The sequence below is a fragment of the Somniosus microcephalus genome, chromosome 17, assembly GCF_052327205.1.
Source record: "Somniosus microcephalus isolate GS21.2 chromosome 17, FLI_Smic_1.0, whole genome shotgun sequence".
Lineage (NCBI taxonomy): Eukaryota > Metazoa > Chordata > Chondrichthyes > Squaliformes > Somniosidae > Somniosus > Somniosus microcephalus.
This window is the reverse complement of record NC_141003.1, coordinates 63,568,843-63,592,829: the sequence shown is the minus strand read 5'-3', so window position 1 is coordinate 63,592,829 and position 23,987 is coordinate 63,568,843. Positions and strand designations below refer to the sequence as shown.

At 49.0% G+C, this 23,987-nt stretch overlaps 2 protein-coding genes across 3 annotated transcripts in view; both read left to right on the top strand.

Annotated features, from left to right (window-relative positions):
* Nucleotides 1-7,656, top strand: part of guca1aa (guanylate cyclase activator 1Aa) — a 72,676-nt gene extending 65,020 nt beyond the window's left edge. Inside the window, exon 4 of the mRNA XM_086010550.1 lies at nucleotides 7,571-7,656. Coding sequence (XP_085866676.1) covers nucleotides 7,571-7,656 — 86 coding nt within the window. The remainder of the gene's footprint in view (nucleotides 1-7,570) is intronic.
* Nucleotides 7,614-23,987, top strand: part of tymp (thymidine phosphorylase) — a 37,745-nt gene continuing 21,371 nt past the window's right edge. Inside the window, exons 1-3 of one of the 2 annotated variants that reach the window (XM_086010545.1) lie at nucleotides 7,614-7,742; nucleotides 10,161-10,311; nucleotides 17,835-18,037. In XM_086010545.1, coding sequence (XP_085866671.1) covers nucleotides 10,161-10,311; nucleotides 17,835-18,037 — 354 coding nt within the window. In that variant the 5' untranslated portion in view covers nucleotides 7,614-7,742. Of the gene's footprint in view, nucleotides 7,743-10,160; nucleotides 10,312-14,601; nucleotides 14,694-17,834; nucleotides 18,038-23,987 lie in introns of those variants that run through there. The other variant, XM_086010546.1, reaches the window with a different exon arrangement.

The window sequence follows — 23,987 nt, the reverse complement described above, 5'->3', positions numbered from 1 at the left end:
GGGGAATCCAGAACAAGGGGGCGCAATCTTAAAATTAGAGCCAGGCCATTTCGGAGTGAAATCAGGAGCACTTTTGCACATCTGGAATTCTGTCCTGCAAAAGCCTGTGCATGCTGGGGGACAACTGAAATTTTCAAGACTGAGATCAATAGTTTTTTGTTAGGTAAGTGTATCAAGGGATATGGAGCAACAGCAGGCAAATGAAGTTGAGGTACAGATCAGTCTTGATCGAATTGAATGGCGGGACAGGCTTGATGTGCTGAATTGCTTACTGTTCCTATGAGGAAATACGTGGTGTAAAAGAGAGAAGGCTCAGAGAGTGGAGTCAAGTGAAGTTCAAATGGCAAAGACAAACACCAATACAATAGGACAAGGCTGTCAAACCTGTCCATTCAGATAGGGAAATGTAAGGCAAAACATACCTAATGTACAGACAATGGAGATTATCTGTTGTCACGGTGACCGTGAGGTGCCCTTCAACAGGGCTCAAGTGACCATAGATGGTAAGCATAGGGCACGCTGAATTAATGGAAGGATTCATAGGGGGGAAAAATTCAGTTGGTTGCGCCTCCCATTAGCGCCTTAAGAGGGTGTCAAGTGGGGCGCAAAGCAACTAGCGCCCGGGCGCGGCGATATCTGCGCCTCTCGCGAAATTGACCGGACATTTTGCGGTGGCGCTAAACAATACTGCCCGATCTCCTGCACACGCAGATCTTGACGTAATTCGAGAGTGCAATGCCCTTGGGGCGCCCTGGACCAGAAATTCAGTAGCGCCCCCCCTCCTTTCTGCCTGGCGCTACCAACAACAGGTTGACTGGTACGCTTCCCAGTCGCTGGGGGGGGTGCTATTTAAAGGGGGCCTCTTCCTGGCTTTTGTGTGGTAGCCATTTTTGCACCACTCGTTCTGAGAGAGAGAGACGAAAGAGAGACTTCTGCATTGAGTCAATGCTGTCTGAGGTAGTTTTGGCTTCTGACCATAACTTTGCAGGTACTTTGCTTTCTGACCTTCATAACTTTGATTGGCCAGATACTATGAGGGCTGCAATGAATGGGAACGTCATCCTTCTCCATCACATTCGGAGGGCACAGAGATGCAGAGAGAGAGTTGCAATCATGGCCAGACAGAGGAGGGCCAACAGGCCTCGGTACAGGAGACCTTACCCTCCCAGGGTTTTTCGCCAACAGTTCTCCTACATTAATATGTCTGAGGAGCAGTGTTTGCGAAGGCTGCGATTTGCAGCCTCAACTGAGGAGCAGGACGTCTCTGTCAGTGGCAGTGAAGATAACAGTGGCTCTCAACTTTTATGCCACCGGCTCATTTCAATCAGCTACTGGGGACATCGCCAATATCTCCCAGTTCACGGTGCATTGCTGCATCCGTCAGGTAATAAATGCCCTCTTTAAAAGGAGACGAGAGTACATCTCTTTCCCCATGACCCTGGACAAGCAGCAAGAACGCGCAATGGGCTTTGCTAGGATAGCGGGCTTCCCCATGGTGCAGGGCGCCATTGACTGCACGCATGTGGCTTTGCGGGCGCCGCAAGAGAATGCCGAGGATTTCCGCAACCGGAAGGGCTTCCATTCCTTAAACGTCCAGTTGGTCTGTGACCACCGGCAGCTGATACTCGCTGTCAACGCCCACTTTCCAGGCAGCAGCCACGATGCCTTCATCCTGCGCCAGACTTCTGTGGCAGACCTTTTCCAGGCCCCGCATCACCCAGGAGGTTGGCTTCTCGGGGACAAGGGATATCCTCTGTGCACCTGGCTGATGACACCGCTCCGTTCGCCCAGCACCCCTGCTGAGCTACGATACAACAAGAGCCATCAAGCTACCAAGAACATCGTTGAGCACACAATCGGCATGCTCAAGCAACGGTTCCGCTGTCTGGACCATTCTGGAGGAGCCCTGCAGTACTCTCCTGAGCGAGTCTCCCACTTCGTTGTGTGCTGCATGCTGCATAACCTGGCAATCCTCAGGACCCAACCAATGCCAGCAGACATTGGATCACCAGCAGAGGAGGAGGAAGATGAGGAGGATGATCATCAGCAGCACCAACGCGGGAGGGAGGCACAAAGTGGAAGGGCCGTCTGTCAAAGGCTCATAGCAAGTCGCTTCTAGGCCCCCTCTGAGGGAATGGCTTCTGCCATTCAAACAACCTGAATGAAACCATCCCGCAACCCCTAAGCCGGTCAAGGCAACAATGAGTGCAAAGAACTAACATGCACATTTTGAATACAAACACTTCTTTATTTCACAAACTGTGTCTCATTTCCGCATGACAAAGTAATAGAATGAAACACAAAAAAAAGGTCATTCACATAACTGGCTCTCAACCTGGAGACAATGTCCAAAACAGTAACCAAAATTTGACCACGAACCTCGGCCTTCAATAAAACAATGAAAGACATTTTGCCACATCTCCTACTTTTTGCCCTTCGAGGGTGATCTGCTTCCCTTGCGAAATTGCCCCCTTCCCACCCTGCAGCTCCTCCGTAATGGGACCCCAGTGGCTGGAGCAAGGCTGGGGGAAGGCTGCTGAGTGTCAGAAACTGAGACTGCAGATGCCCTTGAGGGACGGCCTGGACCAGCTCTGGGCCTGGAGGGCCCGGCTGCTGACTGCTCCAACTCTGCATGGGCGGCAGCAGTCTGTCCTACAGGTGGTGGCAACTGCAGTGGAGAAGTGCCAGTGGTGGCAGGAATGCTGTCCTCTTGAGAGAGGACAGCAACTCCCTGCTCGACCGACACACTGGCACTCCCACGGGGCAGCACTTCAGCATCCGGAGCAATCTGATGGAGCACAGATTGCTGGCCTGCTGTGGCGTGGTGAGAGCCCCGGGGAAATCTGCCCGATCCAGCGAGGGTGGCAGCAGTCAGTGCTCGCGTGGCCTCAATCTGCGTCTGTATGAGACCAGCCACTGACTGCATTGCAGCACTTAGCATTTGCCTGGCAGCCGTCTGTTCTACAACGAAGTGCTCCACACTCCTTGCCAGTGATTCAATGGATTCGGGCATCCTTGCCACTGCAGCCATGAGCTCAGTGTGCCTTTGCTCCGCCTGGGCGCTCATTTCAGCGAGGACCCGCTCCTCGTCTGCGTCCAGTGCAGCAGGACTCGAGGCCATACTCTCCGTCCGGGGAGAAGGCCCCCGAGCTTCCCTACCCTCCTTGCGTTGCTGCAGCCCACTGGGTCCTGGAGCTTCACCCTCATCAGACCATTCCCCCCTGCTCCCCTCCAGGGAAGGCGTGTTCCCAGTGTGGGTATGGGCTGCCTCGGTAGAGGGTGGCGCTGATGGTCCGGCTTCCTCTTCCTCCTCGCCTTCAGCTTCACTCTCACTGGCAACTTGAGGGCCTGTCTCCTCACCTGGTGAATCACCATCTGAAAGCAGGGAGGTACAAGAGTGGCTTTAGCGTGAGGACAGGGTGGCAGCAAGGGAGGCATGAGTGCAGCGATTTAGTGATTTGGAATGAAAGTGTCAAAGGCTGCTGTTGTGAGGAACAAGTGGAAGGAGAGAGGACAAAAAGGTGATGACCTTACCATTGCTGTCCGGAACGGGGTCGGCGTCTCCAGTGGCGATGGGACCAATCACCCGGTTTGCCACAATCCTGTGGACGCGCTGCTCAAGATCGCTGAGGGCTTGAAGGTGAGGCCACCCTCCACTGGTCCATTGCTGCTGTCTCCTATTATGAGACAGCTTGGCCTGCAAGAAAAAGGACGGCGTCTGAGTAAATATGCAGCCATCATCTTGCCTGAAATGCCTCCCATGGTTGAATAGCCCTTGCTGTATGCAGCCATGATCTTGCCTGAAATGCCTCCCATGGTTGCATAGCCCTTACTGTATGCAAAGTGTGGAATGTGCGTTTGATGAAAGGGCCATAGGTGTTGGATGAGTGTTGGGCATTGGGGCTTTCAAGACCCTCTGGCCATAAAGTGAGGTGGAGATGGAGGGATGAAGAGGTTTTGAAAAAAAGGCACTCACCCTGACGACCCGAGTGAGGTCGTTGAACTTTTTCCTACATTGCACATGGGTCCTAGGCACCATGCTGCTTGAGGGCACTCTCTGAGCCACCTCCCTCCACACTTTCCTGTACTCGCTTGGCAAAGGCCTCCTGCCACTCTCTGGGTACAGAATGGATCTTCTGCACTCCACCCTGTGAACCAGAGCCTCCAAAGCCCGCTCGCAGAAGCGCTGCGCTTGTTCCCTGGCCCTTGCCATAGTGTCTGGTTGCTAGATTTAGCCACAGGCCTGCCCAGGCTGCGACTCAAGGCTCCACTGAGCAGGGTGTGCTGCAGAGCAAGATCAACCCTCCCCTTAAGAACTGACCGGCGCCAGTGTGTCTGTGTTCAATCGCTAACTGACAGCACCTGCGCTGCGCCCGCCCTCTGAGGTAGCGCCTCGCTCCTCGGCCTTAGTGCCTTAAGAGAGTTGTGTAGCGCTTGATGTAGCGCTCCAATCACCTCCAGGGGCAATAAAAGCCAAGTTTGCTGTCGGAGGCGATAATTAGCGGCAGGCGCTAATCTTTGCGCCCGGCCGATAATTGCGCCCCAAATAGGGCGATACCGAATAGTGTCTTATCAAATATTAACTGTCCTACTGTTTGCAATCAAGGTCTCTGACCAACATGAGCTGTCTGACTGTAGAGTTCTTCTGCTTCTAGGAATTGGATGACAGCACCATGGATTAATAACTAATTTAGATTAGTAGACCTCACATATCATTGCTCTGGGGAATTTCCAGGATAAGTTGTTTCATAAGGCCAGGAGGATTATATGGCACAATAGGGAATGTGTGATAGAGTAGGAGCAGGACTCCAAAAAAAATACAAACCTTGTGAGGGAGAGTGATAAAGGGAATGTGGTGTGTAATGGCTGATTCAGACAGGGCTGCAGGGTGGATGGAGAGGAGGGTTTTACCAGCACCTGCAGGGGTTTGGGCTGCAGTGGGGAAGATGTGGAGAGTGCACAGGCATCTCATTCACCACCCCCTTAGAATATCCCCTTGACATTTTTGATCCTTCACACCCTGTGTCCCAAAATGCCCCTGGGTTGTCATTTCATGCCAGTGTCACTCTCCTTCCCCCTTGTCTCCTGCATCTCCATTACTGCCTGATTCCCATCACCTCACCAACTCTAATTTGCACTAATCCCTCACTCATTGTTCAGTACACTCCCACTATCCAATACGTCCTGTCTGCATCATCAACTAAATTCCCACTCAACCTATGTATGACCCATGCATGAAACACTGCCCCCTGTGTGTACGGCACCCTTCTTTACCCTACCCTCTCTATTCCCCATTTGCCTCAGATCACCATCACCCTGCCTAACCTACTTATGTCCCTGCTTAAGTTTCTGGTTAGTGGTAACCCCCCAGGATGTTGATGGTCGGGGATTCGGCGATGGTAATGCTGTTGAATGTCAAGGGGCGGTGGTTAGACTCTCTCTTGTTGGAGATAGTCATTGCCTGGCACTTGTGTGGGGTGAATGTTACCTGCCACTTATCAGCCCAAGCCTGAATGTTGTCCAGGTTTTGCTGTATGCGGGCATGGACTGCTTCATTATCTGGGAAGTTGCGAATGGAACTCAACACTGTGCAATCATCAGCGAACATCCCCACTTCTGACCTTATGCTGGAGGGATGGTCATTGATGAAGCAGCTGAAGATGGTTGGAGCTAGGATACTGCCCTGAGGAACTCCTGCAGTGATGTCATGGGGCTGTGATGATTGACCTCCAACAACCACAACCATCTTCCTTTGTGCTAGGTATGTCTCCAGCCAGTGGAGAGTTTTCCCCCTCATTCCCGTTAACTTCAATTTTACGAGGGCTCCTCGGTCAAATGCTACCTTGATGTCAAGGGCAGTCACTCTCACCTCACCTCTGGAATTCAGATCTTTTGTCCATGTTTGGACCAAGGCTGTAATGAGGTCTGGAGCTGAGTGGTCCTGGCAGAACCCAAACTGAGCATCGGTGAGCAATTCAATGGTGGGTAAGTACCGCTTGATAGCACTGTTGATGACACTTTCCATCACTTTGCTGATGATTGAGAGTAGACTGATGGGGTGGATATGGCAGCCACTCGGTACACAGCAAGATCCCACAAACATGAGATAAATGACCAATTTCTCTACGTCTGCTGGTGTTGGTTGAGCAAGGAATGTTGGCCAGTACACCTGGAGAACTCCCCTGCTCTTCTTCGAATACTGCCCTGGGAACTTTAACACCCGCCCAAACCACTAGAAGAGGCAGTCGGGGGATCTGTTCAGTGTCACCTGAAGGATGGCACCTCTAGTCCTACAGTATGCTCTCAGTACTGCACTGAAGCCTAAGCCTAGATTCTCAGCGCACACACTCACTGGAGGGGGGCTTCGAACAAATAAGCTTCTGACTCAGAAGAAAGTAAGTGGTAGTGACGGAGCCAAGCTGATACACCCTTTCTCATTGTTTGGGCAAAAAAATGTTTCCTGATACCTTATTTTAATATTTATATTTAAGACCTTTTGTCCTGCAAAAGGCTGTGGGTGCTGGGAGACAATTTAAATTTTCTAGATTGAAATCGCTAGATTTTTGTTGGGTAAGGGTATCGAGGGAGATGGAGCTAAAGTGGGTAAATGGAGGGACAGATCGGCCATGCTCTAATTGAATGGCAGGACAGTCTTGATGGGTTGAATGGCCGACTCCTGTTCCTATGAGGAAAGACATGGTGTAAAAGAGAAAGCCCAGAGGGTGGAGTCAAGTGAAGTTCAAATGGCAAAGACAAATACCAGTACAATAGGACAGGGCTGTCACGAGCAAGAATATGAAATTCCAGTTCTATCACATGTCACAGAAGTATTTCGGAAGTGTGCATTAGGCATTTTGAGCAGAGCCAGAATTACAGATGTGAAGGGCTGGGAGGCGGAAGATAGAGGTGATCTAAACTTGTCTGGATCTGGAGAAATGGCCTATGAGGAATGTGGCAGCTGGATGTTGCAGGAATGAGAACCCTCCATTTAGTAGGATCGTGGCAGTACAATCTCCTTCCCTTGGCTTGGAGGTGAGAACGTATCCCTTTAAATTTCTGTCAGTTCTGCAAGTGCTCATTCAGAACAGGAGGAATCCCATCGAACCTGTTCCGTGAAGTTTCCTCCCTGGTGTCTTTCAGAAGCCAGGAGATCGCGACAGCAATAGAAACATCCTGGGACACTTTTTTTGTAAAGGTCAGTGACTCCCTGAAATGTGCCTGGCCTGCCCCCATCAGAGGTGTGGGCAAGGGGAGATGAGGGAGAGCAGGTTACAGGCCTATATTGCAGCTGTTTCTGAACTGTCAGTGACTGTCAGTTTATGCTAGTGTGTCATTCTGCAGTTTATCCTATTGTTAGCTCACCCACAGCCCCAGGATTTACTAAACGATTGGCAGCTGGCTCTGGCTGCAAGCCACCTTATATTCACCTTTGAGCCAGCGACCGGCCATTCCTGATTGAAATTATATTTGTATAAAAAGCCTCAGAGATTGTTGCACTGTCTGTTTCCTCCATCCTGTATTAATGGAGAGGAACCGTGTGAACTCATAATCAGGAAGATTTTTTTTACAGGAGCTCTACACCAGGATCAGAACCAGATAAATACTGATCTAAATTTCCCTAAAACGTGGAATTGGTGCTTCATTCTGTTACTGTAACAGGACAATCAGCCTTGGATTCCACATCCAGTGAAGCACAGAATATACAGGCCTGTCGCTGGGGAGTGTTTCCCAAGGGTACACAGGTAGGACAGTTTCCGCTGGCTCTCTTTATCACTGTAAGGCCACTCAGTCTCTGATCAGGATCCAGAACATAAGAAAAAAGTAAGAATGTTTAGGAATAAAAGGCCATTAAGCCAGCAAACATATCTCTGTTTGGCAGATGTGACCCCATCTACCTACCTTCTCCCCATATCCCCCAACCCCACCTACCCAGCTTCTCTCATATCCCTCAATCCCACCTACCTACCTTCTCACCATATCCCTCATCCCCGCCTACACAGCTTCTCTTTATATCCCTCATCCCCACTGACCCAGGTTCTCACCATATCCCTCAACTATTTTCTGCCCAGAGTTCTTGCCCCCAATCCCTTACCCAGAGCCCATTCCAAGTATCAATCAGTCTGTGTGAAGAAATGGTTCTCAACATCAGTCCTGAACTGTCCTTTTCGTGTTTGCCTCTGTGTCCCCTTGTCCTATGGTCATGGTTTAACTTAGAATCGTGCTCAGCATTGACCTTCTGTATTCCACCCAGTACCTTATTCACTTCTACAAGACTTGTCAGTTCCCATCTCAGTTACCTCCTTTCAAAGCTGTAGATGTTTTCCTTATAACTCAGATTAGGGATCCGCCTCCTGGCCTTTTTCTGCACCATTCCCAGGGATCAATGACCAGAACTGAACTCATCACTGACCAGAGCTTCACATGAGGATCTCTGATTTATACTCTACCGATCAGGTAGTCGAGTTCCATATTCTGTTTGCCTTGTTGTTTCCTGCTCTGCAATAACTGGGCGTGCTCCGTGTTGTCCACTATCAATTCCAGATCTCTTTCAACTTCTTCCCTAACCATTTTGACACAAATATGTCCCTCTAATTTCATCCAATGTGTAACACCATCTTGAAAGCTTCAATTAGGTCACCTTGCTGCCTCCTCTTTAAAGGAACTGGCCCAACTTTCCTTAACCTTTCCTGAGACGTAGGGTCACATTTGTTGCTCACCTTGAGAGGACCCGACAGGAGGTCTGGATGCCTCGATCTTTGTACAGTCAATGGCACAGCAAAGACCGTGATCACTTTGCACCAAGGTTTGTATGTGGAGCTGGCAGTCAGGTATACAGAAGTAGAGAATGAAGAACCACCTTCGAGGGAATTCATCTGTTTTGTAATGACCAGGGGAGATTTTAACTCTCATGACCGGGTGAAAACTGGGTGATAGCAAGTTGGGCGCCCGTTTTACACCCCGCCCCATTTTGAAAGTCGGGTGGCCGATTGACTATCTCCCATTTTACACCCAGCGATAAGAGTTAATGTTACCCTCGATGAGTTAAACATGGTTTGCGAACTGCACTGGGACAGAACTTGGATGGGAACTGAGTCTTACACAAGAAGTAATCAATAGAAACTCTTTGTTGCTGACTGTGAGATATGTGTCCAGACTGATTGAATGTTTGGATTAAATTACACTTTAAAATAATTCCGTTGTATCCTGTCCTCCACCCAAGCCCTCGACAACTGGCTTTTCATATAACCAGGCCAAAACTTGTTTTGGGTTTAAGTTGATTTTATTAACCAACAGAATTGCGCATGATTTTAGGGTTATATTTACAAGAGACTGTCCAACTGAAGCATTCTTTGCTCAGTCATCTGACTCTCTCTTAAAGGGACGTGCCAGTTTAATAATTGACTGGGTTAGTACATCGCTGTAGCACTGAGCCAAAGAGACCAGGAAAGTAACGGGTTTTGCTCACTAGTCTGCGCTGATTTAGCTGCTCTCACCTGGGGCAACAGTTGGAGACTCAATGTCCCTGGGCCATATGTGGAGATAAAAAATCAGCCAGGGTTCCTGCTCCTGGTGACGATCTAACAAGGCCTTGTTAGAAAATGTGCTTCTGTGGATGTCATAAATTCTAGGATTTTACGTCAATTATGGGAAAATTTTGATGATTATTCCAAACTGAGAGCAGTAGCCAACTGCCAACGAGTATCCAGGACTAGAAACATGGGCAAATAAGTGGCGGATGCAGATTATTAGAGAAAAACCATGAGGGAATTGGAATAAAGAATAGAAATATAGCTTATATGGTAAATGCAGAGGAGAAGCAAAGTTATCAGTGAGCAGATACAGAAAATAGTTAATGATGGTCAAATAGGATAAAAGTCATTAAGGGATTTTGGAGTTTATAGCGAATGGCATTGAACACAAAAACAGAAGTCTCCTTGCTATAGAAGGCATAAATAACTCTGGAGAAAGTGGTGAGGGGCCTGAGTGAGGAGCAACCAGGGCAGTTTTCTTTCAAACTGAGAAGATCGAGCAGGGATTTGATAGATGTGATTGAAATCCCCTTTGGTAGATGAAGTAACATTTGTATTCTATATCTGACACCTGCTCCATTGGGATCAGTCTTTCTTTTCCTCAATGGGTCGACTTCTTTTCCTCTTCAGATGAATGCAGAGGGAATGTGCACCAGTCAACCGCACGTTAATGTCCCGGAAATGATTCGGAAGAAACGAGACAAACAAGCTTTGAATGCAGAAGAAATACGGAACTTTGTGCAAGGTGTAACAAAGCAAACCATCCAAGATAGCCAGATAGGTAACACTTACAGATAGTCTTTCTCTTTCTTTTTTAATTGTCTTAACTCTGTAAGTGTGACATCTGCAGTGTGACAAGTGTGTACCTGATGCCAGACCACATTAGAATTTGTCTGATGTCTTGTATAAATGTACTGCCTAGTGTGGTACTGAGACAAACCGAGCAGTTCAGTGCAGTCCCAGATCTGACCAATCCTTAATCTGTACCGATCTCAACCAGGAAAATAGCGACAACTACAATTAACATCAGAATCCATGGTTTGGGAGTGGGAAAATCAACCAGGGGTCCCACTCTTGCATGCCATTCAATGGTTGCCTACTGGAACCTAGGAACAGGAGGAAGCCATTCAGCCTCTCAATCCTGTTACATAGGAACAGGATGAGGTCATTCAGCCCCTCACACCTGTTCCACTATTCAACTAGATCATGGCTGATCTGTTCCTCCATTTACCCACTTTAGCTCCATATCCCTTGATACCCTTACCCAACCAAACTCTATTGAGCTTATTCTTGAAAGCTCCAATTGACCCCATAGTATCCACAGCCTTTTTGGGGGAGAGAATTCCAGATTTCCACTACCCTTTGTGTGCAGAAGTGCTTCCTAATTTCACTCCTGGATGGCCTAGCTCTAATTTTAAGGTTATGCCCCCTTGTTCTGGATTCCCCCACCAGAGGCAATAGTTTCTCTGTATGGAAAGTCTGCATATGGATGTCGCATCAGGCTCCGTTGTGATACCCGCCATGACTGACTAACCTGCAACACCCCCTGTCCAGGCTCACACATGAAGAATGGCCATTTGGATGAGCTACCAGGTGGTTATACTGAGAGCCATCACACCTCGGTTAATCACCTCGATTAATCACTAATAAATTACAAGAATCTTGGTGAAACAGAAAGAGAAATCTGGCTCATAGCTGGACGAGTTAGATTATCCTTGCAGATTGCATTTAATATTGATGTGTGGCGCTGGAATTAATATCTGAATAAGGAACGTTATGATAAATGCCCCAGAACTGAGTCTAAGACTAGAATTCTCTTTGGGGAGGTGGGTGGGGGGGGGGGGGGAGCCGGAGGCGGGGGGGAAACTCGGGAGGCCGGGTTTCCCGCAGGCCCTGCCGACTTTACCGGCAGGGCCTAATTTGAATGTGAGGCCTTGGTTTTCTGCCCGCAGCCAGCCAGCTTGAGAGGCTAGCTGGCTGAGGATGTGTAGGCCTCAGTTGCGAGTCCGGGGGAGGGAGGTCGGCAATCAGTGTGGAGGGGGTCGGGAATCAGGAAGGGGTCGGCAATTGGCGGGGGGAGGGGGTTGGAAATTGGGAGGGGGAGAGAGGATCGGCAGGTGTGGGGGGGTTGCAGGATCGGCAGGGGATCGGGGAGGCCGGGATCGGCAGGCAAGTGGGGATTGCTTGGGGGGGGGGGGGGGGGGGGGCTGTGGTCGGCCAAGGATCGAGTGTGGCCGGGGGTGGGGGGGGGGTGGGGAGGTGGGGCGGAGGATCAGCAGGGGAGCCGGAGGATCGGGGCTGGCCTCATCATCATCGTGGTGGTGGGGCGGGGGGGGGTGGCGGTGGCGGGGTAGGGGAGGCCTGGGGGGGTGATCGGAGGTCTCGTGGGAGGGGGTCTCCAATCGCGTGGGGTGGGTTAGGTAGGGACCCTGGATCCAGGAGGTAGATATAAATCCACTTACCTCCTGGATGCAACAGTCTCTGCCTCTGTTTAACTGTCGGGTTTCACAAATTCTGTGGGACCTGTCCCCAGGCAGTTAAGTTCAAAATGGATGGGGAGAAAGAGGGTTCTGCCCCCCTGGAGTGGATTGGTCGCCTGCCACCCACCCCTCCCCCCCCCCCCCCGCCCCCCCGTCCCACCTCCGGCAAAACCAGAAGTGGGCGGGTTGGAGGCAGGATCAGGTTGGGAATCCCATTTTTAACAATTTAACTGCCCCCTGCATTCCAAACCCACCCATTTTTTTAGGGGGAAAATTCCGGCCAAATGTCTGCCTCTATCACTCAGTCAGTGGCCCCGATTTTCTGCCAGAGTCGGGCGGCTTTTCAGGCGGGTGGGGGCCGAAAATTGCCGAAATAGGGGTTCGCGACCCCCCCCCCCCCGCCTGATTCCCCGCCCCGTCCGACTTTTGGACCGCCGTTTCTCCGCGAACCGATTCAGTCCCGCCCGCCGCTGGCGGGACTGGCCGTCGGGACTCTAATCAGCAATTATTGGCATGTTTAATGCCATTTTAGGGTGCCCTTGCGATTTTCAGGGGTTCCCCATGCTAAACACGCCTGCGGGGAACCCCGCTGATGAAACCTGCCGTGAAGCTTGCTGGCTTGCTTGCTCTCAGCTGCAGGTTATTCGGGAAAGCTGCGATTTAAAGGGACAGCATTTGTATGTTGAAAAACCTTGTTGTTGCAGGCTTGGGGCTACTTCGCCAAGGCTTAGGCACAGCTGTGGAAGGTTGGAGCCTCACAAACTTCTCCAATGTGATCTCCTGGGAAGCCCCTCTCGCCACCCTCACTCAGCGCTTCCTCAGCGGAGGCATCTACCAGAAGCATGGGACGCCTTTTCTTCCTTCCCTTCTTGCCATTAGAGGATCTCCAGCAGCAGAGGTGGCAGCGGCAGAACCAGGAACAGCAGGATGAGCACCAGGAGCACCAGGCTGCTGCTCACTCACCTGAAGCTGCACAGACCAGAAGGGGCCAGCACTTGGAAGTGGCTTGAGAGCACCTTGCTGCGCTTTAGGGGGCCATGGGGACCCGTATCTGCACTGGCAGTCCTACTCAGAAAGACTTCCATGAAGGTCTGGTTTCTCTGTTCAATAGATGGCCAACGCTCCTCAAGAGATGTCATTCTCTTATGAGCACTCACCATGTTTCCGTACCCTGGCGAGTTATCTCCTCCATGGAGGTTGCCAACCTTTCCATGGTGATGCATTCCTGCGCCAATGACTCCACAAAGGCTCTGCTTATGGTCGCTATGGACTCCTCCATTCGCTCCGCACTCGCAGCGACCCTGGAGACAAAACCTGCCAGAGACTCCTGCATCTGTGCATGGAGATCCATCACCTCTTTTCTTGCGGATGGAGCCAGAGGCAGAGGGCGACATGCAGCACAGCTGAGCTGAGCTGACAGAGTCCTGCGCCCTCCGACGAGGACTCTCCACTGCTGTCCCTGTCTCCAGAATCTACTGATGCTCACTTGTGAGCTGTGAAACACCAGGTGACAACACTACTCTATGTCCCGAAGGTCCCCCTGAAGTGTGAGTGTCTGCGCTGGTGCTGGGTGCGCTTACTTCTGCTGACGCTGCGCCCTCAGCGGTCGGAGCTTCCTCTGAGGAGTCTGGCTGCACAGCCTCTTCCTCCTCCACAGTGGGGACGGGGGCTCTGGATGGTCCTGTGGGGGAGTAGAGGAAGGAGTTAGAGATGTGATGCCAAGGTGACATGCACATTCGAGTTGACATCTGCTAACACCTGCATCCATGCAGCCTTGGTCTCAGTGGGAGGCCTCTTCCTGCCTGACCTAGGGAAGAGGACCTCCCTGTGGGCCCTAACCCCATCCAATAATGCCTGCAGTGAAGCTTCATCGAATTTGGAGGCAGCTCGGGGTCTGGCACTGGCCACAGCTGCTGCAGGCTCCTCTGCCATCCTGTATGGTTCGTTTGGAAGCCAACAGAGGAAGCAATGCTTGCTGTGGACCTTGAAAGCACCATGAATGATGACATCATACTGTGGGGCTTCCTGACTGGAAATGGGCAATTAGCAAGGCTGCCCACACGCTGGAAATTAATTGGCCACTTGAGGGAAAATTGCGTGCAGCTGGCTGACCCATTTTTTTGTGTGTCAGAACCCCACATTCAGGGAATCCAACCATTTCCCACACAATCCACAAAATCGGGCCCAGTGACTCTGTAAATGTAAATAGAAACATAGAAACATAGAAGATAGGAGCAGGAGTAGACCATTCGGCCCCTCGAGCCTGCTCCGCCATTCAATGAGATCATGGCTGATCATCCAAATTCAGTACCCTGTTCCTGCCTTGATCCCTTTAGCCTTAAGAAATATATTTAACTCCTTCTTGAATATATTTAATGAATTGGCCTCTACGGCCTACTGTGGTAGAGAATTCCACAGGTTCACCACTCTGGCCTCCCCGACCATCGGGAACATCCTTCCCGCATCTAGTCTGTCTAGTCCTGTTAGAATTTTATAAGTTTCAATGAGATCCCCTCTCATTCTTCTAAACTCCAGCGAGTATAAGCCCAATCGACCCAATCTCTCCTCATACGTCATTCCTGCCATCCCAGGTATCAGTCTGGTGAATCTTTGCTGCACTCCCTCCATGGCAAGAACATCCTTCCTCAGATAAGGCGACCAAACAGTGGATTGCGACAGTCAGGTGAATACTGTATGTTGTTTATTAAAGAAACAAGTATTGCACAACTGATTATTCAAAAGGATCTGTAAATTAAGGGTCTTTTGCAAATTAAAAACCTGGGGCTTTATCGGACTTTATTTTCAGTGTTTGAAAAAATGGGAGTAAATTAGGGGGGGGGGAAATGTGGATACAGAAAACTCGGGTAAATTCGATGAAAATCAGTAAAAACAGCATTAAATGCAAGAAAACTTTAAAAAGTCACAGTTAAACAAAATGGCAAAACACAGTTATTTACACAGTTCATGGACACCAGTTCCCTGGGCCTCGCCATCAGACTCTTGCTTAACACCATAGAGTTTTTAAAAATTAATATAATTGAAAAACCATTGTTTATTTCTGTGGCTCCAATCATTTATCTGCCTCTATGATGGGATAATAACATTTGCTGGAGATTCTACACAGGGGCACAGATGTGATCTTGTTTTTAGTAAACATTGCCTTGCCATGTGACCTGAGTCAGCCTTTGATTGGTGACCTCAATCTTCAGGGGCTGTCAGTGTGCTCACTGGGCTGAATTTTGCCGGTGCTCAGAGAGCGGGTTCGGAGGCGGGTTCACTGTCAAAATAGCAAAGATTGACAGCAGGCAGGGAACCCACTGTCAACCCGCCTCCACGCGAGTCTCCCAGGTGTCGGGTCTGTCTGCGCTGAACAGACCCGACACCAAGCGGCGGGGGAGGCAATTCACATCACTAAATGGGTTGTTAACATCCAATTAACTGTTATTTTAAGCTCGCATTTCAATTTTACGTGCTTCCCCACGGGTTACCCGCTGCTCGGGGAACACGTCAGCTCAGCATGTCGTAAGTGGATTTAGCATTGAATTATCTCATGACCTGACAGCTGCCAAAGCTGTATAAAAGATCCCATTTTACAGCTGTTCACTTACTAAAATACAATAACCCACTGTACACAAACCCACTAAAATACAATAACCCACTGTACACAAACCCACCAATATACAATAACCCAAGACGATTGGAGAGACCAGGCTCTGCTACAACGGCCTAGCACACACACACAAACATACTGCTACTGTCCTCCTCCCTCCTTCCTGCAGGTCCTCTCTGCCTGGGTTTCGTAGGATGCATTGTGGTCCTCCCGACCTCGCTGTTGGTCCGTGCCGCACCTTCCCTGGGCCCCGACCCCGCTGCTGGTCCATGCTGCGCCACTTCTGGGCCTTGACCTCGCTGCTGGGCTCGTCACTGCTCCTGGGTCCCGGCCTCGGACATGAATGATGTTGTCTCTCACAGGATCAAATTAGCACTGATATTTTCGTGATCCCTGGCCCTGAGCTCCCTGTAGCTGCAGGGAAAGTCATCACAAGAATCCTCCTCAATCACCTTCTCCCAGTGGCTGAAGAGCTCCTCCCAGAGTCGCAATGCGGATTTCGCCCAGTAAGGGGCACAATGGACATGATCTTCACTGTGCGAGAATTACAAGAGAAATGCAGGGAACAGCACCAACTGCTGTAGATGGCCTTCTTTGGCCTCACAAAGGCCTTCGACACGCAACTGTGAGGGATTATGAATTTGGCTGCCCTCAAATGTTTGCCACCATCCTCCGCCTGCTTCATGACGACATGCAAGCTGTGATCCTGACCAATGGTTCCCCCACAGACCCAATTCATGTACGGACTGGGGTCAAGCAAGGCTGTGTCATCGCACCAATGCTCTTCTCGATCTTCCTTGCTACAATGCTCCATCTCACCCTCAGTAAGCTCCCCGCTGGAGTGGAGCTAATATACAGAACAAACGGGAAACTGTTCAACCTCCATCGCCTCCAGTCCAGATCCAAGGTCGTCCCATCCTCTGTCATCGAATTACAGCATGCAGCCGACATTTGCGTCTGCGCTCATTTGGAGGTCGAACTCCAAACCATCGTCAACACCTTCACCGAAGCGTACAAGAGCATGGGCCTTACACTAAACATCCGTAAGACAAAGGTCCTCTACCAACCTGCCCCCGCCACACAGTACTGCCCCCCGATTATCAAAATCCACAACAAGGCCTTGGACAACGTGGACCACTTTCCTTATCTCGGGAGCCTACTGTCAACAGGGCAGACGTCGATAACGAAGTCCAACAGCGCCTTCAGTGTGCCAGTGCAGCCTTCGGTCGCCTGAGGAAGAGAGTGTTTGAAGACCAGGACCTCAAATCCGGCACTAAGCTCATGGTCTACAGAGCAGCAGTGATACCCGCCCTGCTGTATGTCTCCGAGGCATAGATCATGTACAGCAGGCACCTCAAAGCACTGGAGAGGTACCACCAATGCTGCCTCTGCAAGATCCTGCAAATCCATTGGCAGGATAGGCGCACCAACATCAGTGTTCTCGCTCAGGCCAACATCCCCAACATCGAAGCTTTGACCACGCTCGATCAGCTCCAATCAACGGGTCACATCGTCCGCATGCCCGATATGAGACTCCCAAAACAAGCGCTCTACTCAGAGCTCCGACATGGCAGGAGAACCCCAGGTGGGCAGAGGAAACGCTTCAAGGACACCCTCAAAGTCTCTTTGAAAAAGTGCAACATCCCCACTGACACCTGGGAATCCCTGGCCAAAGACTGCACAAAGTGGAGGAGAAGCATCTGGGAAGGCGCCGAACACCTCGAGTCTCTTCGCCGGGAGCAAGCGGAAGCCAAGCGCAAGGAGCACACGTCAACCCAAGCACCCTACCCGCCTGCCCCTTCAACCACCGTCTGCCCCACCTGTGACAGAGACTGTAGGTCCCGCATTGGGCTCATCAGTCACCTGCAAACTCATTTTTAATGTGGAAGCAAGTCATCCTCGGTTCCGAGGGACTGCCTAAGAGAGAACAATAACCCACTAAAATACAATAACCCACTGTAAACAAACCCACTAATATACCATAACCCACTGTACACAAACCCGCTAAAATATAATAACCCACTGTACAGAAACTCACTAATAGACAATTACCCACTGTACACAAACCCACTAATAATCTGAAACTTGCATTAGTCCTGGCTCTGTGATATTGAACATCAGCAGAATCACAGCACCCAACGTGGGCTGGCTTGCCATAATTATAAGAAGCCGGTTGTGTTGTCTTTAACGAGTCTCCATAATCTTCTTTGTCAGGGGCCATGTTGATGGCAATTCGCCTGCAGGGGATGACACAGGAGGAGGCAGTGAATCTGACCCAAGAGATGAAAGTCTCTGGTGCTGTCCTGCAATGGCCAAAGGAGTGGTCTGGGTTTGTAGTTGACAAGCACTCGACAGGAGGAGTCGGGGACAAGGTCAGCCTTGTTCTGGCACCAGCATTGGCTGCCTGTGGCTGCAAGGTAAGGAACGTAGAGACACAAGACATGTTGATCGAGTTAGGATATGGGCAGCAGAGTTTTGGATGATCTGAAGGTTGGAGAGGATGGAGGATGTAAGGCCGGCCAGGAGGTTCTTGGAATAGTCGAGACTGGAAGTGACAGAGGCATGGATGAGGGTTTCAGCAGCAGATGGGCTGAGGCACTGAGGCAGGGGCGGAGACGGGCGATGTCACGGAGGTGGAAGTAGGTGGTCTTGGTGATGTAGAGGATATGGGGTTAGAAGCCCAGCTCAAGGTCAATTGGGACGGCGAGGTTGCGAACAGTCTGGTTCAGCCTCAGACAATGGCTAGAGAGAGGGATGGAGTTGGTGACTAGGGAACGAAGCTTGTGGCAGGGACCGAACACAAGGGCTTCATTTTTCCCAATATTTAGCTGGAGGAAATGATGAGTCATTCAGGACCAGATGTTGGAAAAGCATTTTATCCGTAGGAATTGAAACAGCAGAAATCATTAGTGACATCATTATTAACTTAATGAAAAAACATTCCCATCAGGGAAGACAGCATTTTAGATTAAACTCCAATTGTTTTTAAGCTTTTAGCATTTTTTTTTAAGAGGTTGCCAAATCCAAGATTTTCCCAGTACAACCAAGATAATTAAAAAAGCAGAATCACTCAAAATCATTCAAATGTCCAAAAATTCCAATTAAAATCATTAACCATTCAAAGAATTTTTATATATGTTAGCCTCATGTCCAGATTTATAATAATAACCTAAATTTCACTATGACCACAATAAGAGTCTGGTTTTTCATGATTTAATAGGTTAGTTAACCTCAATAATTCCAATTTAATTCAGACCAATATTTTATTAACTAAACGCAATACAGAACAGATAAAATAAAACAAAATAGCACAAGCTTACAAAAAAACCCAGTAAATTACGTCATCTTACTTTTTCTTTCTTCAGGTGGCTTTCCAAATGACTAAAATTACTGAATATAACTGAAGAAAGGTTAGCTTTCACAATGAAACAAAGGCCGGAATCTTGCCTACCTGGGCGGGTCCGGTGCAGCCGGTGTCCATGGGGGGTCGCGACCCCGCTGCTGGCTCCATCCTGCTGTAGAAAATGAACTTACCTTAATGGGGCCTATTAAGCCTGCCCAGCGAGTTACCCAGTCCAATAAGATGGCGCGGGTCTGGTAATCTCATGGTGCGTTTTGAGCCAGGATCTTTAAAGGGACCACGGCCACATTACATTTGAAGTTTAATCTAACATAGTGCTGTCAGTGCGCTACAGCATTGGAGTGCTACAAACACTGACAATTACTGCACAGAGGCAGAGGGCTGCACCCAGGTTCTCTGATGGCTCCCTCCATATGCTTATGGAGGGAATCCGAGCACGCAGGGAGTTCCTCTTCCCTTCCGATGGGCGGAAGAGACCTCCCCAGGAGACCAAGACAGCCTGGTTGCAGATTGCAGAGGATGTCACAAGCAGGGATGTGGTCAGGAGGTTCTGGGGGCAGAGCCGCAAACATTTCAATGATCTCATTAGAGCAGGAAATGTTAGTACAGAGCCACACTCAATCTCATTCTGCTGTGCCTCTCATCACATCCCCATCACTCTGCTGTCTCTACCCTACTCCTGCATATCCTTACTCACACCAACTTACCTTACACCTCCACCCATCACTCCCTCTCTATCTACATTATCACATCCCCATCTCACTAGCCACCCCTCACACTCACCCTCATCCAATTATACCAACTAACAACACACAAGGGTAGGCACTTGGGTGTTTTACCCAATGTTTATATAAAGTTTCTGTTAATGTGGTGTCAAACATAAAAATCTTTATTTTCAACACTTTGCATTCTTGGACAGATTTGTATGCACCTTTGGAAGTGGCTTAGTGAGTTGCAGTGAATGGTGAGACATAACGGGATCCCCTGCAATGCTGATGAGTGTGAAAGGAATGACTTGGTCATTATAGGGATCCTTTATGGTGTTGGTGTGGGGTGGTGCCAACCTGGCGCATCATGTGGCAGCCATATGGGTGTACAGCATAAAGTTAACTAAATCTGGCCATGATGAGGCCATCCCAGGCCTCCTGGGCAGCAATATGCTCGGGTGCTGATGCCCTATATCCTGTGCAAAACAGGTGATTGCGGAGAAGGTTGGTGTTTTGTTGGTGCTGCTAGTGTGCCTGGTGCTGCTGGTGTTGGGGCTCATCGTGGTCCAATTCTGAGGACCAAGGTGAGACAGTATAAATGGCACCCATGTTGATGGAATAGATGACAGGTGAAGAACAAATGACAGAAGCATTCTGTCAATGGTGAGAGAGTTCTTCCAATGAGGTGAGACTGGATGGAGACTTTGCTGGAAAGACTTGCAGCCTGCAGAATCTGTGCAGACTGAACTGAGGAAAGTGATCATCTGTCAAGTGGGAGTTTTTACTGTACATTTCATGCTGTCAAGTAATCAGTTGGAGCAATGGCCACGGAACTCCCACCTCAGGTTGACAGACATGGCTCCCGAACTGCATGAATCCCATGGCCATGTGGGGAAATTTAAAAAGTAAGTGATAAAAGGCTCTTAAGTGCATGTTGACTACCTGATAATCATTTCAATTGGGTCCCTGCCGCTGCTGGTCGAGTCGGCTCCGCGATAACAGACACGCCTGGGGGAAAGGTGCGTGGGAGCGAGATGACCCACTGTCAAAAATAACAACTTTCCCACCTGACCCGCCACTGATCGCACCCGCTACCACTCTGGAAAATCCTGGCCAAAATCTTTACCATGCTTACAAAAAGGGTTAAAGAGGGCGAAGCTTCCCACAGTTTGTGGACTCCAAAACATTCATACAGGCTTTTTAAAGGGACATAGGTTGAAAGCAAAAGAATAACGGGACAGAATATTTCCTATCCTCCTTTATTCCATCATAGATTAATTTAGTGCTTTTTCTCTCAAACTAATTTATAATTTCTGATGTTTGCGACAGTCAGTTATAACCAAGACATACTGGTTACCCTTCTAAGTCCTGTGAAATGGGCCAATGTAATCGGTCTGAAAATTTATCCGCAAGCCATGGATGCTGGGACACGGCTAGAGGGCGTTTTAACTCTGGGCCCGGGATCATGCTGGGCACACGTGAGGCAGTCATTAATAATGGTATTCACGGTCTGATCCACACAAGGCCTCCACATCTGCTGCACCAGCCTTTGGACCTAGCTGTCACCCTTCTGCTGCCCACTAGGAGTGTGGGCTCAATGGAGCAGCCCATTACAAAGTGACTGTGGGACCACCCATTCACCCTGATAAAATAACAAGTTACCCTGTACTCTAAAAATTTCTGTTAAAGGCACCTTTGATGGCCGCCTGGACTGATTTAATCCAAGGGTCCCCACCTGCACCCCTGAATGATCTAAAGAGGGTGTTTCACATTGAACGTTATTTATCTGGCCCTGCAAGATGGTGATTTCCACACTGCTAGGGCAATCCCGAACTTCTTGGCTAGCTGATTTGCCTTGCCGTTCTCACTGACCCTGGGACGATTCTAGAATGGGCTTGGACTTTTGACCAACCCTAAGGGCTGTTGCCTCCTCTCAGCCTCTGCCACAATCCACTGCATCAACCCTGCTGGAGACAATGTCTTGCCACCGTCCGCAGAGATAAATCCTTTTTATTCCAAATTACTTCTTGCTTGGCGAAACCTTGGGGGGGGGTGGGGCAGGAGTCAATCACTTGGACTCGGACTGGAGTAACCGAATTAAGAAAACCGTGCTTTGTAAATGTTCGAATTGCCCTCTCTTTGCTTTCCTAATTTCCTTTTTAATTTTACCCCTGCATTTTCGATACTCTTCTAGGCTTTCTGCAGTATTTAACTCTCGTTATCTGACATAAGCATCTCTTTTTTGCCTAATCTTACCCAGTATGCCCCTTGACATCCAGGGGGCTCTAGATTTGGGAGTCCCAGCCTTTTTCTTTGTGGGAACACATTTGCTCTGACCCCTCACTATCTCCTTCTTGAATGCCTCCCACTGCTCTGACACTGATTTACCTTCAAGTAGCTGTTTCCAGTCCACTTTTGCTAAATCACATCTCCGCTTAGTAAAATTGGCTTTTCCCCAATCGAGAACTTTTACTCCTGATCTACCTTTGCCCTTTTTCATAACTACGTTAAATCTAACTGAATTATGATCACTACCACCAAAATGCTCTCCCACTGATACCCCTTTCACCTGCCCAGTTTCATTCCCTAAAACTAAGACCAGAACTGCCCCCTCTCTTGTTCATCTCTCTGATAGTTGTTATCCCTTACGTTGCCGCGCTGCGCGCAAACATGGCTTGCATTATAGTAGCAACTGCCTGCCTTTATCTAATTTCATTTTGGCCAGAGTTATTTGGCTCTGGATCCAGTCTGTTGCCTTCTGGACTGCTCAAAAACGACAATAAATCTGTCACACACACGTTTTCAAATCTCTTATCTCTGGCCCTCTCAACATTGCTCAAGTCTGCCATCCTTAAGGAATTGCCACAACACTGCTGGTAGGTTAAGCTGTCCTACACTCCCCGAAGGTTTTCTTTCCTTAACTGGCTAGGCGGCCAACCACACCAGTCCTAGGATCCGTCTTACACCAAAATATATCAATAACTGTTAGTCAGCTCCTGGGCTAGACTAGAAAAAATCTGAGTCCCTTTGGACCATCCATTCAATGGTTCGAAGCTGACTCCATATTGGTAACAGTTATGATTTTATTTAAGCATAAGTGAGACTTGGTACATTCCAATATTTGAGCAGTAGTTTACAAAGTACAATTAAGAATTATATTCCCTGTTATTGTCCTTTGGGTAGCAGTAATGGCCCATTCCTCGTTCCTTCTACTCGCATACGCATCTGCACTTGTCCGGATTGGTGCCCATCCTGACCCTTCTGCACCGAGAATGACCAAAACCCACTAGGATAGACCCCAAAACTGTATCTGCAGAAAGTTCTATCCAATCATGTATCTTCCATACCCACTATTCTACCCAATCATGGACCCGGCAAGCTCTGACTCCAGGCACAGGCCTCAGGCCTCCCTTATCTGCTTTTCAGCCTTAGAACAAGCTTTTTTTTGTTCATGATGGTGACACAACCCAGGACCTTGATGACAATGGGTTCTCGTTAGAGTCTGATTTTTAACATGCTTTCACCTAATTATAACAGAAAAGATGTAAGGCTGCATTAATAAAACTATACTAACTTAATAAAAATTATAAACTGGCAATCTTAATATTAAACAACAGTCCAGCAAAGCTTAATATTGAAAATTAGTGAACGGATTCATAGTTGGTTATACAGTAGTTTAATGACTCGCAAGATTTTGGACATTCCTACAGATACAGGGAGATAAGAGATAAGAAGGCCATCTGTGATGCAGATTAGGACTTTGAGTCAGCAGAAAATCCAAGACAGGGTGTTTCTTCAGAGCTAAGCTTTTAGAGAAAAGCTTAGGGTCATTTAACTTGTGCAATACCTGATCCCCCAAAATACCTGCAAAAGCCCATATTCTTACAGTGTGACAATGTAGAGACAGTGGAGGGGTCGAGAGAGGTCGCGCTGGGTGTTATTAATGTACATGTATAACCTGATGTCATATATTTGGATGATGTCGCCGATGGGCGCCATGTAGATAAGAAATAAAATGGAGCCCAGGATAGATCCCTGAAGGACTCCCGAGGTAACGGTGTGGGAGCAGGAAGAGAAGCAATTGCAGGTGATTCTCTGGCTATGACTGGATAGATAGGACTGGAACCAGGCGAATGCAGTCCAACACAGCTGGACAATGGAGGAGAGGCGTTGAAGGAGGATGGTGTGGTCAACCATGTCAAAAGCTGCAGAGAGGTTGAGAAGGATGAGGAGGGATAATTTACCATGGTCATTTGTGACTTTAAGACGGGCTGTTTCAGTACTGTGGCAGGGGCGGAA